This window comes from Pseudoliparis swirei, chromosome 11 (assembly GCF_029220125.1).
Source record: "Pseudoliparis swirei isolate HS2019 ecotype Mariana Trench chromosome 11, NWPU_hadal_v1, whole genome shotgun sequence".
In the NCBI taxonomy this organism is placed as follows: Eukaryota; Metazoa; Chordata; class Actinopteri; order Perciformes; family Liparidae; genus Pseudoliparis; species Pseudoliparis swirei.
In genome coordinates this window covers 16,345,004-16,361,279 of record NC_079398.1, presented here as the reverse complement: position 1 = coordinate 16,361,279, position 16,276 = coordinate 16,345,004, and the positions used below count along the sequence as shown (strand labels likewise).

At 47.8% G+C, this 16,276-nt stretch overlaps 1 protein-coding gene across 1 annotated transcript in view; it reads left to right on the top strand.

The window, feature by feature from the left end:
- LOC130201452 (neuronal PAS domain-containing protein 3) overlaps positions 1–16,276 on the top strand; it is a 228,276-nt gene that overhangs the window by 200,360 nt on the left and 11,640 nt on the right. The window contains exons 7-9 of the mRNA XM_056426479.1: positions 4,448–4,566; positions 7,327–7,520; positions 10,267–10,373. Coding sequence (XP_056282454.1) covers positions 4,448–4,566; positions 7,327–7,520; positions 10,267–10,373 — 420 coding nt within the window. The remainder of the gene's footprint in view (positions 1–4,447; positions 4,567–7,326; positions 7,521–10,266; positions 10,374–16,276) is intronic.

Here is a 16,276-nt window from a genome sequence, read left to right as displayed (position 1 = left end):
ATACAACCAAGAGGAGTCGCCCCCTGGTGTTGATGAGAGAGAATGCAGCTTTAACACATGAAGCGTAGACTTCTATACAACCAGAGGAGTCGCCCCCTGGTGGTCAGGAGAAATGATGCAGCTTTAACACATGAAGCATAGACTTCTATACAACCAAGAGGAGTCGCCCCCTGGTGTTGAGGAGAGAGAATGCAGCTTTAACACATGAAGCATAGACTTCTATACAACCAGAGGAGTCGCCCCCTGGTGGTCAGGAGAAATTATGCAGCTTTAACACATGGAGCATAGACTTCTATACAACCAGAGGAGTCGCCCCCTGGTGGTCAGGAGAAATTATGCAGCTTTAACACATGGAGCATAGACTTCTATACAACCAGAGGAGTCGCCCCCTGGTGGTAAGGAGAGAGAATGCAGCTTTAACACATGAAGCATAGACTTCTATACAACCAGAGGAGTTGTCCCCTTGTTGTGAGATAGCTCCACATGCCTCTCAGCGTTCTCTCGTGTCTTATCTGCCGTGTTATTCCTTATATTTGTGTATTTCCTCGTCGTCACGGCGACAGCTGGCTGGCGGAGGTCGCGGTGACCTTGATGTCGCCACTTTGTCTCTTCGCCGCCGTGTTAGCGAAGTTACAACGGGCTCCGTGAACCAGGAGGAGCCGGTGGACTGACAATGATCCACCGTCCCACCGAGACCCCTCACACACACACGCGTGTTAAGAAACGCTCGGCACTCTGGGTATTGTCCAATGATCACAGGTGTAGGTGAGTTGTTCTCTCTAATGAAGCGCGTGTCCTTCAGGAGGAGGCGCGGCTGTCTTTGTGCCCTAATCTCCGTCTTGTAGGAGCGAGAAGACGAGCAACGAGTGGAATGAGAAAACACCTCCGGGGCACCGCACGCTCCTCCTCTTCCTCCTCTTCTTCTTCCTCCTCTTCCTCTTTTTCTTCTTCTTCTTCTGTTTGTGTTCTTTTAACTCCCTCTCCTCCTCTTCCTCCTCTTCTTCTTCTTGCTCTTTTTCTTCTTCTTCTCCTCCTGCTCCTTCTTATCATTGCATTCCTCTCTTCTTCTTCTTCTTCTGTTCATTCCCTCTTTTCTACTTCTTTTTCTAAAATTCTTCTCTTCCTCCTCCTGTGTCTTTACTCCTTTCATTGTACAAGAACACACACACATGCACACACATACACACATGTGAATGAAAGGGGGGACCGCGTGTGTATGACAATGGAAGTAATATCTCGAGTGTGTGTATGTGTGTGTGTGTGTGTGTGTGTGTGTGTGTGTGTGTGTGTGTGTGTGTGTGTGTGTGTGTGTGTGTGTATGTGTGGGTGTGTGTGATATTCTGTAGGGAAACTAATCCCATTAATTCAAAGTGAATAACAAAGAGACAGAGAGAGAGAGAGAGAGAGGGGAAGTCCTGCTCCCCTGTCGATCGCCCGTCCTCCCTCTCCTCCGCTTCCTCCATCATCATTATTCCTCCGTCAGATCGGAGGCTGATTTCCTGGAGGACGGAGGGATGGAGGGATGGAGGAGGGTAACACGAAGGAGGGAGAGAAAGCTGGAGCTGCACCTCCTCCTGGGAGGCCTCACTTATCTCTTTCCCTCCCTCACCTTAATTTCATGCTCCTTCCTCTCCTCTCTCCTTCCCTCTCTTTCTTCACCTCCTTCTCCTTTCCCCCCTTTCTCATTCCTCCATCTTTTTTCTCTCCCTATCCCGTTCCTCACCTCCGTTTCCATCCTTCTCGTCCTCCTTCATTCTCTTAACTTTGTGTCTCTCTTGCCTCCTCACTTCCTCCCGTTTCCTTTCTTACCTTCCTTGCTTCTCTCTATTCCTCTCTTCCCTTTCCGTCTCCTCGTTTACTTTCTCTTATTTCTCTCGCTGTCTTATTTTCCTTTTTTGCTTCTCTTTTTTCTCTCCCCCTATTCTCCCATCTCTTCCTTCTCTCTCTTCTCTCCCCACTCCCCCTTCGATCTCTCTCTATCCTCCTCTCTCTCCCCATTTTCTCCTCCTTCTCTCCCCCTCACTTGCTCTCACCTTTTTTTCTCTTTCTGGATTTGTAGTCTTCCCTCTTTTCTCTCCCTCTCCCTCCCTCTTTCTCCCTTAATCTTCATCTTTTTCTTCCTTCAACTCCTTCTGCTCCCTTCCTCCCTCCTCCTCCTCTTCTTCCTCACTTTAATCCAATTGTCTCTTTTTTCCCTGACTTTTTTCTCTTTCTCTATTCTTCTCTCTTTCCCATCCTTCCCTCCTCTTCCTCCTCCTCCACCTCCTCTTCTTCCTCCTCCCTCCATCTCCTCTTCCTCCTCCTCCATCTCTTTCTTTCCCGTCTGTTCTCACTTTAGTCTTGTTTGTCTTATTTCCTCCACTTTATTTTATTTCCCCTCCCTCCCTCCCTCCCTCGTTCTCTTCTCCCTCACTTCAAGGACATTTATATTATAAAGGATTAATTTGCATATTAATTCATTTCTTTCCATTTTTTCAGATTAGAAGTTGTCAACACGTATCAGCGCCGATCAAACCGCTCCACCAGAGACCTGCGTGTGTGTGTGTGTATGTGTGTGTGTGTGTGCATGTGTTTGTGTGTGCATGCATGCACGTGTGTGTGTGTGTGTGTGTTGGGGGAGTTGTAAAACAACACCTCCCAGTTTTCACCACAGAAATATTAAAAGAAAGACTAAATGAAACAAAGGAAACGGCTCCACGGGGGCCTCTAGTGGCTGAGTGGATTATTGATTATTGATTAGTGATTGTTGAAACCGTGTGACGTTTGTTAACCTTCGTCTCCAATAAATTACTTTTATAAATTAAGTTCTCTTTGAGATCAAAGGTCATCGTGACTGAGGGAGGAAGTCCTGTTTGTTTCCTGTTCTCTGAACAGGAAGTAGACTCCAGAAGTGTTTGAATCCCGAGTAACGGGCACTTTGGTTTGAAAGGCCTCGAAAAGTAAAATCGTGGTTTGTGTTTTATGAATATGGACGAAAACAAACGAGGCTCCGCCTGATCGGCGTGTTTCTGTCATCGATCAAATGTCCCAGGTATCAATGTGGGATGTCTGCGGGTACCAGGAGGTCATGCATAGGTCACGCCGGGGTCACACCGAGGGTGGGGGGGGGGGTCAGCGGGGGTCTGTGGTTGCGGTCGATGCAGAAACAGAAAAAGAAAGATCGATGTGTTTGTTTTCATTTAAATAAACAGACAGATCGCCTCACAAGTCACACTTAAAAGTTTTTTTACACTAGGAATACAAAATTCCCAGAATGCAACAGGTCGCGGCAAAACCAACAAAGACGAGATGCTCCAAGGACTGGGAGTACAACATGTTGCTAGAACGAGGTTCGGCTCCAAGTTTCAGGGCCCAAAGCCTGCTTTTGTTGTTGTTGTTGTTGTGCCTTCTGGAATGTTTTCACCGCGATGCGTAAACGTCCTGCGTCTCCATGGTAACGGAACAATCGTGTCGAGAAGCAGAGAGAAGTCACAAATAACACGAGTCACAAGAGAAGGAGAAAGAATTTATCCGATCATTTATTTTCCAACTGGACACTTTTCTCATAATTGGCGTCACGTGACCTGTTGGAGTCACATGACCTGTTGGAGTCATGTGACATAGTCATGGCTACTTTGTTGCTCAGAATGTATTGTTTTCGACAGAATCTGTTTAAAGCAGACGACGTATTTTAAATGAGACGATGAAATGTGTTTGATTGAATACAAGTTCAGGCGTTTTATTCAAGCGTTTTTGTCGCACGTGATGCGTTCGAGGACCGTCAGAAAGATGAAACACTGTCGATAATGACGTGTTTTTCTCACAGCTTCTGATAAACGATGTCACTCCGGTTCAGAGGGTTCTGCAGCAGGCAAGGAAACCCAGGAATGCAGGTCCTCACAAGTACGGTCCTCCCGCCTGGGTAGCTGCCCAGCGTGTGTGTGTGTGTGTGTTTGTGTGTGTCTTTGTGTGTGTGTGTGTGTATGCGTGTGTGTATGAGTGTGTTTGTGTGACGGGTCGCTGTCTCCTCCCATCACTCCCTCTGGCGGATGGAGACGTTATGAATATGCAGTTGATTTCCGGCGAATGATGGCGGCTGTCAAACGGAGCGTCTGCTGCTTCCTGATTGGCCGGCGCTTTGTGTGTGTGTGTGTGTGTGTCGTGTTGGAGCCATGAATTCCTCTTACGCACCGAGATCAACAACACGCCGTTTCATTTCTCTCCCTCTGGACTCCGCCTCCCGACCTGTCTTTTTTTGGCTGCTTTGAGATGATTGACAGCCTTACGGAGGCTGTGATTGGCCGACGGGTTCCCTTTGACCGAATGATCGTCTTCTATTTGTTCAACACCGATTAAAGTCTTTATTTAGGCTTGTTGTGGAACCTGGAATCTGTCTCTATAAACACAGTATATGTATGTATATGTTATGTATATTTGTATCCATTAAGACGTGTCTCTGTGTCCTCAGTGGAGTCCAGCAGTCCGAGCCTCCTCGCCCCTGACAGCGTGCTGGAGCGCTCCTTCTTCGTCCGGATGAAGTCGACGCTGACGAAGAGGGGGGTGCACATCAAGTCCTCAGGATTCAAGGTGACACATCACACCTGGGCGCCGCCTCACTTCCTGTCCCACTTCACTTCCTGTCCCACCTCTACTTCCTCTGCTGCCTCTACTTCCTGTCCCGCCTCTACTTCTGGTCCCGCCTTCACTTCCTGTCCCACCTGAATTCCTGGCCCGCCTCTACTTCCTGTCCCACCTCTACTTCCGGTCCCGCCTCCACGTCCTGTCCCACCTCTACTTCCTGTCCAACCTCCAGCCTCTACTTCCTGTCCCGCCTCTACTCCCTGTCCCACATCTACTTCCTATCCCGCCTCTTAAAGGGACAGTAACATATACAGTTAGAGTTCGGACTCAACAGACGTGTGTTATGTTTCATTTTGTGTCTCTGGAGGGGAAGTAAATATGTAGCTGCTGCGTGACTGCACACACACACACGCACACACACACACACACACACACACATACACACACATATACACAGAGAATCAGTGTTAACATGATAAGCCTGCTGACTCTTCCTTCACACTCTGGGAAGACGGGATTATGTGATCTGACCAATATGTCTGTGTGTGTGTGTGTGTGTGTGTGATCTCCTTGAAGACAGTAGAATACATTATCACACACTGGCTTATAGTCTTACTGTCTTCCATCAAATTAAGTGATCAATATGGAAATGTGTAATCCTACCGTGGTCAAACAGGTACTGTGGTGTGTGTGTGCGTGTGTGCGCGTGTGTGTGCCTGCGTGTGTGTGTGTGTGTGTGACTGTGAGTGACTCACGGTGTCTAAAGTCCTTCATTTTATTTTGTTTTAATGATCTGAGTTTATTATTATGTTCAATAATTAGCGGTTAATTTAGTAATAAAGTCTCATCATCAGAATCAGAATCAGAATCAGAAACAGTTTTATTGCCAGGAATGTTTTCACAAACAAACGAGGAATTTTTTTTGGTGGAAGGTGCAACATTTGGACATGACAAAACAAACAACAATCAACACGACAGAAAGACAACAAATAATGTGAAGTGTTTGGAAGTGGTGTGTTTTAGTTAAAGTGCATGTTAAGAGGAGGGAAGAAGAAGAAGAAGGAGGAGGAGGAGGAGGAGAGAGGAAGGAAGAAGGAGGAAGAAGAGGAGGTAGTCCTGGGGGTGACAGTCAGTCAGTCCGGGTTCCATTGATGAGCCCGACGAAAAACTTTGGTGTGGCGGGTGGTCTTTGTCCTGATGGACGCAGCCTCCTCCCGAGGGAGGGACTCGAACAGGAGTGTCCAGGGTGGGAGGGTCAGCGACAATCTTTCTGGCCCCTTCAGTGACCTGGAAGTGAACAGGACCTGGAGGGAAGGCAGATGCGGATGATGCTCTGCAGCCTGCGCTTGTCTTTGGCTGTGGCTGCAGGGTGCCAGACGGTGATGGAGGAGCAGATGATGGACTCAACGATGGCGGTAGAATTGTACCATCATTCTCCCTGGCAGGTTGAATTTCCTCAGCTGCCTCAGGAAGAACATCCTCTGCTGGGCCTTCTTGGTGATGGAGCGGATGTTCAGCTCCCACTTGAGGTCCTGGGAGATGATGGAGCCCTGCATTCCTCCTGAAATCCACAACCATCTCCACTGTCTTTAGAGCGTTGAGCTCCAGGTTGTTCTGGCTGCACCAGGTCACCAGGTGGTCAGTCTCCCACCCCCCACCAGAGATGAGTCCAATGAGTGTGGTGTCATCCCGGACTGGTGACTGGAGGTGCAGCTGTTGGTGTACAGGGAGAACAGCAGAGCCTCACGTGCTGCTTCCTGTCGGTCAGGTGATCCACCTGCAGGTGGCAGCTGGGACAGCAGGGACGGGATGATTGTATTGAAAGCAGAGCTGAAGTCCACAAACAGGATCCTGGCGTAGGTTCCTGGGGAGTCCAGATGCTGGTGGATGTAGTGAAGGGCCATGTTGACTGCACAGACCTGTTGGCTCTGTAGGCGAACTGCAGGGGGTCCAGGAGTGGGTCGGTGATGGTCTTGAGGTGTGACAGGACCAAGCGTTCAAAGGACTTCATGACCACAGAAATATTTCATGACCACAGAAATATTTACAGCTCAAGCTTATAAACATTAACACTAAATGATTTTATGAATCACTTTATAGATACTCAGAACAAATTAGGAATATAATAAAGATTAAAAAATGATAGAAACAGTAGAATATTAATATGAAAAACTATGATTATTCAAATCCAGTAACCTTGGTGGGATCTGGTCCGCGTGGAGGAAGGCTTGTTTATTGTGTGTGTGTTCATTGATCAATTCTTCTATTGATTGTGCAACTTAATCACACAATCAATAGAAGAATGTATTCAATGAATGTAACAGATATTTTAAAAATAAAACCTTTTTTTATTTATTCTCACATATTCTGTCTGTCTGTATGTGTGTGTGTGTGTGTGTGTGTGTGTGTGTGTGTGTGTGTGTGTGTGTGTGTGTGTGTGTGTGTGTGTGTGTGTGTGTGTGTATGTGTGTGTACCATGCTCCACCTGGCAGACTCAGATCACATGCAAATCACAGCGGAGGCAGAGACGCACATAAATATTCATGCACACGCATGAATATATTACTACACACAATTGCACTCAGTGACACACACACACAGACACACACACACAAACACACACAATACAGTGTTACAGTAAGTAGTTTTAAAGCAGCAGAGAACCTGAAGGAGGAAGAAGCTATAGAGCTGCCCTTGAGCAAGGCACTTCCTCTGGCTTCGTTGGAATTAAACTTTCAATCCCCCCCCCCCTCCTCCCCCGCTCAGGTGATCCACGTCACGGGCCGCCTGCGCATCAGGATGACTCTGACCCACAGCCGCTCGGTGCCGATCCAGATCATCGGCATAGTGGTGGTAGCTCACGCTCTGCCGCCGCCGACCATCAACGAGGTCCGGATCGAGTGCCAGATGTTCGTCACTCGGGTCAACATGGACCTGAAGTTCATCTACTGCGAGAACAGGTGACTTCTATACAACCAGAGGAGTCGCCCCCTGGTGGTCAGGAGAGAGAATACAGCTTTAACACATGAAGCATAGACTTCTATACAACCAGAGAAGCCGCCCCCTGGTGGTCAGCAGAGAGAATGCAGCTTTAACACATGAAGCATAGACTTCTATACAACCAGAGAAGTCGCCCCCTGGTGGTCAGGAGAGAGAATACAGCTTTAACACATGAAGCATAGACTTCTATACAACCAGAGGAGTCGCCCCCTGGTGGTCAGGAGAGAGAATACAGCTTTAACACATGAAGCATAGACTTCTATACAACCAGAGAAGCCGCCCCCTGGTGGTCAGCAGAGAGAATGCAGCTTTAACACATGAAGCATAGACTTCTATACAACCAGAGAAGTCGCCCCCTGGTGGTCAGGAGAGAGAATACAGCTTTAACACATGAAGCATAGACTTCTATACAACCAGAGAAGCCGCCCCCTGGTGGTCAGCAGAGAGAATGCAGCTTTAACACATGAAGCATAGACTTCTATACAACCAGAGAAGTCGCCCCCTGGTGGTCAGGAGAGAGAATACAGCTTTAACACATGAAGCATAGACTTCTATACAACCAGAGGAGTCGCCCCCTGGTGGTCAGGAGAGAGAATACAGCTTTAACACATGAAGGATAGACTTCTATACAACCAGAGAAGCCGCCCCCTGGTGGTCAGCAGAGAGAATGCAGCTTTAACACATGAAGCATAGACTTCTATACAACCAGAGGAGTCGCCCCCTGGTGGTCAGGGGAGAGAATACAGCTTTAACACATGAAGCATAGACTTCTATACAACCAGAGGAGTCTCCCCCTGGTGGTCAGCAGAGAGAATGCAGCTTTAATATGTAAATATAGTATTTAAGCATGTTCACAATGCTTTTACTGTGACAGTTTGCTCACATCATAAACATGTTACACCTGAAGTCGTTCCTCCTCTCACTCCAGGATAACTGCGTTGTGTCTCTAGCGCCCCCGTGTGGACCGGAGAGTCGGCTCCCTCGGTTCCTTCCTCCCGGCAGCTTGTTATTCATGAGCGCGTCCTCTCTGGTTTAGCTCTGAACGAGCTGCTGATGGAGCCGATCGGCAGCGAGCATCCGGAGTTAACCGGCCGACCGGAGGGGAGATTCATATCAGAGAGAGAAGCCTCCATGTTTTATGATAAAGAGAGAGAGAGAGAGGCCTCCATGTTTTATGATAAAGAGAGAGAGGAGTGAAAGAAGATGAGAGTGGACAGATTGCGTTCCCTCCGCGGCGTGGAGGAGACACAATGGAGGCTCCATTACACACGACTAGGGAGGAGAGGAGGAGAGAAGGAGAGGAGGAGGACGCTTTTATTCTTCTCTCTTTCTAAAGAACAGAGTGTGCTGCTATCATCCTGCCAGACATTACCCCCCCCACACACACACACACACACATACACACACACACACACACACACACACATCAGAATGATAATGGGGAAATTGTTCCGTCCGTTCTGTTGTTCAACTTAAACCCTCACAATCCACATGATCCATGGAAGCTGTACACACCTCCTTCTTCTTCTTCTTCTTCTTCTTCTTCTTCTTCTCCTCCTCCTCCTGCTTCTTCTTCTTCTTCTTCTCCTCCTCCTCCTGCTCCTTCTTCTTCTTCTTCTTCTCCTCCTCCTCCTTCTTCTTCTTCTTCTTCTTCTCCTCCTCCTCCTGCTCCTTCTTCTTCTTCTCCTCCTCCTCCTGCTCCTTCTTCTTCTTCTCCTCCTCCTCCTGCTCCTTCTTCTTCTTCTTCTTCTCCTCCTCCTCCTGCTCCTTCTTCTTCTCCTGCTCCTTCTTCTGCTTCTTCTCCTCCTCTTCCTGCTCCTTCTTCTTCTTCTTCTTCTCCTCCTCCTCCTCCTGCTCCTTCTTCTTCTTCTCCTTCTCCTCCTCCTGCTCCTTCTTCTTCTTCTTCTTCTTCTCCTCTTCCTCCTCCTTCTTCTTCTCGTCCTTCTTTATCTTCTCCTCCTCCTTCTACTTCTTCTCGTCCTCCTTCTTTTTCTTCTTGTTCTCCTTGTTCTTCTTCTCCTCCTTGTTGTTGTTGTTGTTGTTGTTCTTCTTCTTCTTCTTCCCCTCCTCCTTGGTGTTGTTCTTCTTTTTATTCCCCTCCTCCTCTTCTACTCTATCTCCTTGATATAATGTTTGAGCTTCTTATTCACGAACACGTTGCTCTACACAGTCATGTGACTCCTGGTGCTCCTGCTCAAAGGGCCCTCGTTTCACTTCCTGTTTCATCATCAGGTACATCCTGTACTTTAAGGGGGGTGTAGCCCAGGTATCTCACCTGCAGAGCCTCACAGAACCCTCAGAGTGGAGCCGTCTGCATCCAGAACCTTCTGACTGTACCACAACATCAGAAAATATATCAAGAATAAGATAATCTGCTCGGCGACACGAGAGGCCGCGTGACGAGCCAGCTGTAGAACTACACCGGTCTCACCCTCTGTTCTCCTTCTCACTTCTCCTCCTCTCTTCTCCTCCTCTCTTCTTCTCCTCCTCCTCTGTTCTCCTCCTCTGTTCTCCTCCTCCTCTGTTCTCCTTCTCTGTTCTCCTCCTCTGTTCTCCTCCTCTGTTCTCCTCCTCCTCTGTTCTCCTCCTCCTCTGTTCTCCTTCTCTGTTCTCCTCCTCTGTTCTCCTCCTCTGTTCTCCTTCTCTGTTCTCCTCCTCTGTTCTCCTCCTCTGTTCTCCTTCTCTGTTCTCCTCCTCGTGTTCCAGGATCAGCGACTTCATGAACCTGGCGCCGGCCGACGTCGTGGGAAAGAGGTGCTACCAGTTCGTCCACGCCGAGGACGTAGAGGGAATCCGAGAGTGTCACCTGGACTGTGAGTAAACAACAACAACAACAACAACAACACTGTAAACCCAAACCGCCTACCACACGATGCTCCTGTAGACGAGTCAACGTGTTGACGCCATTTTAACGCTGAGGGGACCAAGAGAGGGGGGAGTGGCCAATAGGAGGGAGGGGCCAAGAAGAAGGAGGGTCCAAGAGGAGGGAGGGGCCAACAAAATCCAGTCTTTAAATCCATATTTGATTGATTGATTGATTGATTGATTGATTGTCACGCCACTACAACACTGTACAAAGAACAGCATGAAGCAATCAAGAAGTGACCCGACGGCAGCCCGGCGGGGTCAGACGGAACAAGGGGGGAGGAGGAGGGGGGGATTAGGATGTGTAAAACACGGAGAGAGAGAAAAGAAAGAAAGGAAGTGAAATATGGATGGAGATTATTCATCTCTGTGAGGACAGAGGTCACGGAGGTCACGGAGGTCATGGAGGTCATGGAGGAGAGCCGGCAGCCGGTTTAAATGACTAATGTGGCACCTTCACTCGCCTCCTTCACTCACCTCCTTCACCTTCTTTCACCTCTTTTCATTCTCCTCTTTCAAAATTAATATCCTCTCTGAGAAAGAGGAGCTTTCAGAAAATGTAAGGCTACGAGTCTCTCTCCCTCCCTCTCGCTCTCTGTCTCTCTCCCTCTCTCACTCCCTCTCTCGCTCTCTCTCCACCCCCTCTCTCTCTCTCCTCTCTCCCTCTCTCCCTCTCTCTCTCTCCCTCTCTCACTCTCCCTCTCTCTCTCTCCCTCTCCCTCTCTCTCTCCCCCCCCCGCTCTCTCTCCCCTCTCTCTCTCTTTCTCCTCTCTCTCTCCCCCCTCTCTCCCCTCTCTCTCTCCCCCTCTCTCTCGCTCTCTCCATCCTTTGTCAGATTGTTCTTGAATCGTCTCTTTTCTCTTTTTTTCGGGGCGGTTTAATTCTCTGACTTCGTGAACTCGCTGCTAAGTGGGAGCTGATTCCTGTCTCCTCTCCTTCCCTCCTCTCCTCCTCTCCTTCACTCCACTCCTCCTCTCTCCTCTCTCTTCTTCCTCTAACTCCTCCTCCTCTTCTCTCCTCCTCTTCGTCTCTCCTTCCTCTATTTCCTGAGAGAGAAAGATAGTTCCTCTATTTCGTGAGAGATAGTTCCTCTGTTTCCTGAGAGAGAGAGAGTTCCTCTATTTCCTGAGAGATAGTTCCTCTGTTTCCTGAGAGAGAGATAGTTCCTCTGTTTCCTGAGAGAAAGATAGTTCCTCTATTTCCTGAGAGATAGTTCCTCTGTTTCCTGAGAGAGAGTTCCTCTATTTCCTGAGAGATAGTTCCTCTGTTTCCTGAGAGAGAGAGTTCCTCTATTTCCTGAGAGATAGTTCCTCTGTTTCCTGAGAGAGAGATAGTTCCTCTGTTTCCTGAGAGAAAGATAGTTCCTCTATTTCCTGAGAGATAGTTCCTCTGTTTCCTGAGAGAGAGAGTTCCTCTATTTCCTGAGAGATAGTTCCTCTGTTTCCTGAGAGAGAGATAGTTCCTCTGTTTCCTGAGAGAGAGAGAGTTCCTCTATTTCCTGAGAGATAGTTCCTCTGTTTCCTGAGAGAGAGAGAGTTCCTGAGTGAGAGTTCCTCTGTTTCCTGAGAGAGAGAGAGTTCCTGAGTGAGAGTTCCTCTGTTTCTGACTCTCTTTGATTCTCTGAAGGAGAGTTTCAGTGTTTCAGAGCACGACTCGCTCTCTGAGCCGGGATCTACATTTTAAAAGGAGGAGATCATCCCTCGTTACTTCTCAGCCCGGGTCAGGCCTCAAAGTCAAGCCCTCCTCCTCTCCACCGGCAGGAGAGGGAGAGGAGGAAAGAGAGAGGGAGACGGAGGGCGAGTCTCATTCACAAAGAACAGAAATGGAGGGGAGACGGGGGGCGTAAAAAGAGGAGGAAAACACGGAGGAGAGGTTCAGCTCGCAGGGTTGAAGAGGCGGGAACGAGTGATGAGGAGATGGAGAAAAGAGAGGAAGGAGGAAGAAGTGGGTATGAGTGATGAGGAGATGGAGAAAAGAGAGGAAGGACATGGATATTAGGGAACAAGTGATGAAGACATGGAGAAAAGAGAAGAAGGACAGAGAGGTAGGAAGGAAGGAAGGAAGGATAGCAAAGTGGAAATGAATGAGTGAAGAGTAGATGGAGAAAAGAGAGGAAGGAAGGAAAAGAAAGAAAACAAACACCGTTTTACAAAGAAAGAGGGATCAGAAAATGTGAGAAAAGAGAGAGAAAAAAAGAGATAGAACAGGCGAGGACGAAGAGAAGAGGGTTCTCTCTCTTTTGTAGAATGTATTTGAGAGAAAGGGGGATGAACTGTAGAGTTATGTGCAGAGAACAGGATGTACTCATTATTCCCTTCACAATAAAAGCATGGCGACGTGGCCGCTGGTCTCAGATCAGATCTCACGGGAATATTTAAACTTTTAATGAGTTTATGAAACAAGACAGTTTGAGACAAGTTTATGAATAATTATAATCTTTAGACCTGAACTTAAAGTTGTATTATTATTCAACTCAGAGCCAGAAAAACGGCTTTTCTAATTTCTGCACTTCACGGTTCAGGAAACTTTTCAGTTAAAAATGTTGGAAGAAATATGAGAAATATGACTTTTAAAAAGGATTAGCAGAGAGAAAAGACATATTATTTGTCTTTTCACAATAAAAGCATGAAAATGGAGAGAGTATAAATATTAATTGTTTTTTCGCAATCAAAGCATCTTTTTGAAGAATAACACGAGGAGATGTTCCACTTTGAGTTCTCTGGAAGAAAGAGGGAGCAAGAGGATGAGGATGGGGATGAGGAGGAGCAGGAGGAGGAGGGAAAGTGTCTCTGTGTATATGTGTACAGAGACGGTCGAGAGACTTTCAAACGTAATGGGAAAGAAATGAGAGACAAGCTCAGGAGTCAAAGCCCGGCGGGTTTAAGCCTGAAGGCGTAAAGCAGAGCGCGTCTCTCTGGACCAGCACGCCTTGAATGAACACACACACACACATGGACACACACATATACACACACACACACATACACACATGGACACACACACACACACACATGGACACACACATACACACATGGACACACACACACATACACACACACATGGACACACACACACACACACGCATGAACACACACATACACATACACACATGGACACACACACACACATACGCATACACACATACACACACACACATACGCATACACACATGGACACACACACACACACATGCACACACACATGCACACACATACGCATACACACACAAACACACACATATACACACACATACACACACACACATACACACACATACGCATACACACATGGACACACACACATACACACACACACATGAACACACACATACGCATACACACATGGACACACACACATACACACACAAACACACACATACACACACACATACAGACACACACACATACACACACACACACATGGACACACACACACACACATACATACACACATGGACACACACACACACACACACGCATACGCATACACGCACATACACACATACAGACACAGACACACACACACACACTGACACACAGACACACACACTGACAGCGTGTTTTTGTATCTGTCTGCAGACAAAACACACACACACACACACACCTGTGAAACTATCCCCACAGGGGAAGACGACGAAGCGACACAAGTTGTCAGGACATAAATATGTGTCGCGTTGTCGTGATCCGTGAGAAGTGAAGCGTCACTCTGTCTTCACGGTCTCAAGAACAACTTTAAACCCTTTGATGATATCAATGGAACCCGGAAGTGACATCTGTATCTCCAAAACCTTGAAGAAAACAATGTTTATGTTCATCAGTCCTCCACTAGAGGGCAACAGAGAGGCCATCTTTACTCTACCTCTCTTTCTCACTCCCTCTCTCCCTCATAACAAGAAGGTCTTCATCCCTCCGTCTCCTAGCAGACAGAGAGGACGTTTCCATGACGCAATTTCACACGTTAATTTGACACACACATACACAAGGACACATACACACAGACACACACACAAAGACACATAAACACACAGACACACACACAAAGACACATACACACAGACACACACACAAAGACACATACACACACAGACACACACACATAGACACACACACGCACACACATACATACACACACACACACACACAAGTAATCTGAAAGGTAGACGAGACTAAAGAGGAAATCCAGCAGATTAAAGAGCGGGAAAGAGAGGAGAGGGAGAGGAAGAGGAGAGGAGGAGGAGGAGAGGGAGAGGAGGAGGAGGAGGAGGAGAGGTAAACACAGAGGGGAGAGACAACGAGTGTGACATTGAGTGAAAGAGAAAGAGAGCAATGAAGGAAACGACAAGAGAGGGAGAGAAGCTTTAAAAGAGAATATGAGTCCTTTAATCTATCGCTCTCTCTCCTGCAGCCTCGGGCGAGCCTCCAGCACTCCTCCTCTCCTCCTCCTCTCTCCCTCTCCTCCTCCTTTCTCCCTCTCCTCTCTCCCTCTCCTCCTCCTTACTCCTCCTCTCTCCCTCTCCTCCTCCTTTCTCCCTCTCCTTCTCCTCTCTCCCTCTCCTCCTCCTTACTCCGCCGCTCCTCCTCCTTACTCCTCCTCTCTTCCTCCTTTCTCCCTCTCCTTCTCCTCTCTCCCTCTCCTCCTCCTTACTCCTCCTCTCTCCCTCTCCTCCTCCTTACTCCTCCTCTCCTCCTTACTCCTCCTTTCTCCCTCTCCTTCTCCTCTCTCCCTCTCCTCCTCCTTACTCCTCCTCTCCTCCTCTCTCCCTCTCCTCCTCCTTACTCCTCCTCTCCTCCTCCTTTCTCCCTCTCCTTCTCCTCTCTCCCTCTCCTCCTCCTTACTCCTCCTATCATCCTCCTCTCTCCCTCTCCTCCGTATTACAAACGTTATGTGACTTCAGGTTCCATGTGTGCGTCTGCAGGAGTTATAAAGCCTTGTTCACTGAGTGTGTATGTGCATGTGTGTCTGTGTGTGTATGTGTATGTGTGTGTGTGTATGTGTGTGTGTCTATGTGTGTATGTGTATGTGCATGTGTGTCTGTGTGTGTATGTGTGTGTGTATGTGCATGTGTGTCTATGTGTGTGTGTGTGTGTGTGTGTATGTGCATGTGTGTCTATGTGTGTGTGTGTATGTGTGTGTGTATGTGCATGTGTGTCTATGTGTGTATGTGTATGTGCATGTGTGTCTTGATGTGTATGCGTATGTGCATGTGTGTGTATGTGCATGTGTGTCTATGTGTGTGTGTATGTGTGTGTGTATGTGCATGTGTGTCTATGTCTGTATGTGTGTGTGTATGTGCATGTGTGTCTATGTGTGTGTGTGTATGTGTTCATTGTGTGGTTATTTAGTCTGCCGTACAAACAAAGCAAGGTCACATTCAAGGTGACGCCATCTCTCCGACTGCCTTAACAAGCAAACAAGTTACCCCCCCCCCCCCCCCTCCCTCCATGAATAGGGAGGAGAAACCCACTGAGCGCCGGCCGCCCGACCAGTCAATTACAGGCCTCTGGGACGTCGTCTTAAACAAAACTATTAGACTCTAATAGTTTATAATTACTAACCTTCTTTCTTTATGAATCACCTCTCTTTCTCTCTCTCTCCCAGAGTGATGGGAAGTCAGTCTCTCTCTCAATCTCTCTCTCTCTCTCTCTCTCAGAGTGATGTGAAGTCAGTGTCTCTCTCTCTCTCAGAGTGATGTGAAGTCAGTGTCTCTCTCTCTCTCTCTCTCAGAGTGATGTGAAGTCAGTGTCGCTCTCTCTCAAAGTGATGTGAAGTCAGTGTCTCTCTCTCTCTCAAAGTGATGTGAAGTCAGTGTCTCTCTCTCTCAGAGTGATGTGAAGTCAGTGTCTCTCTCTCT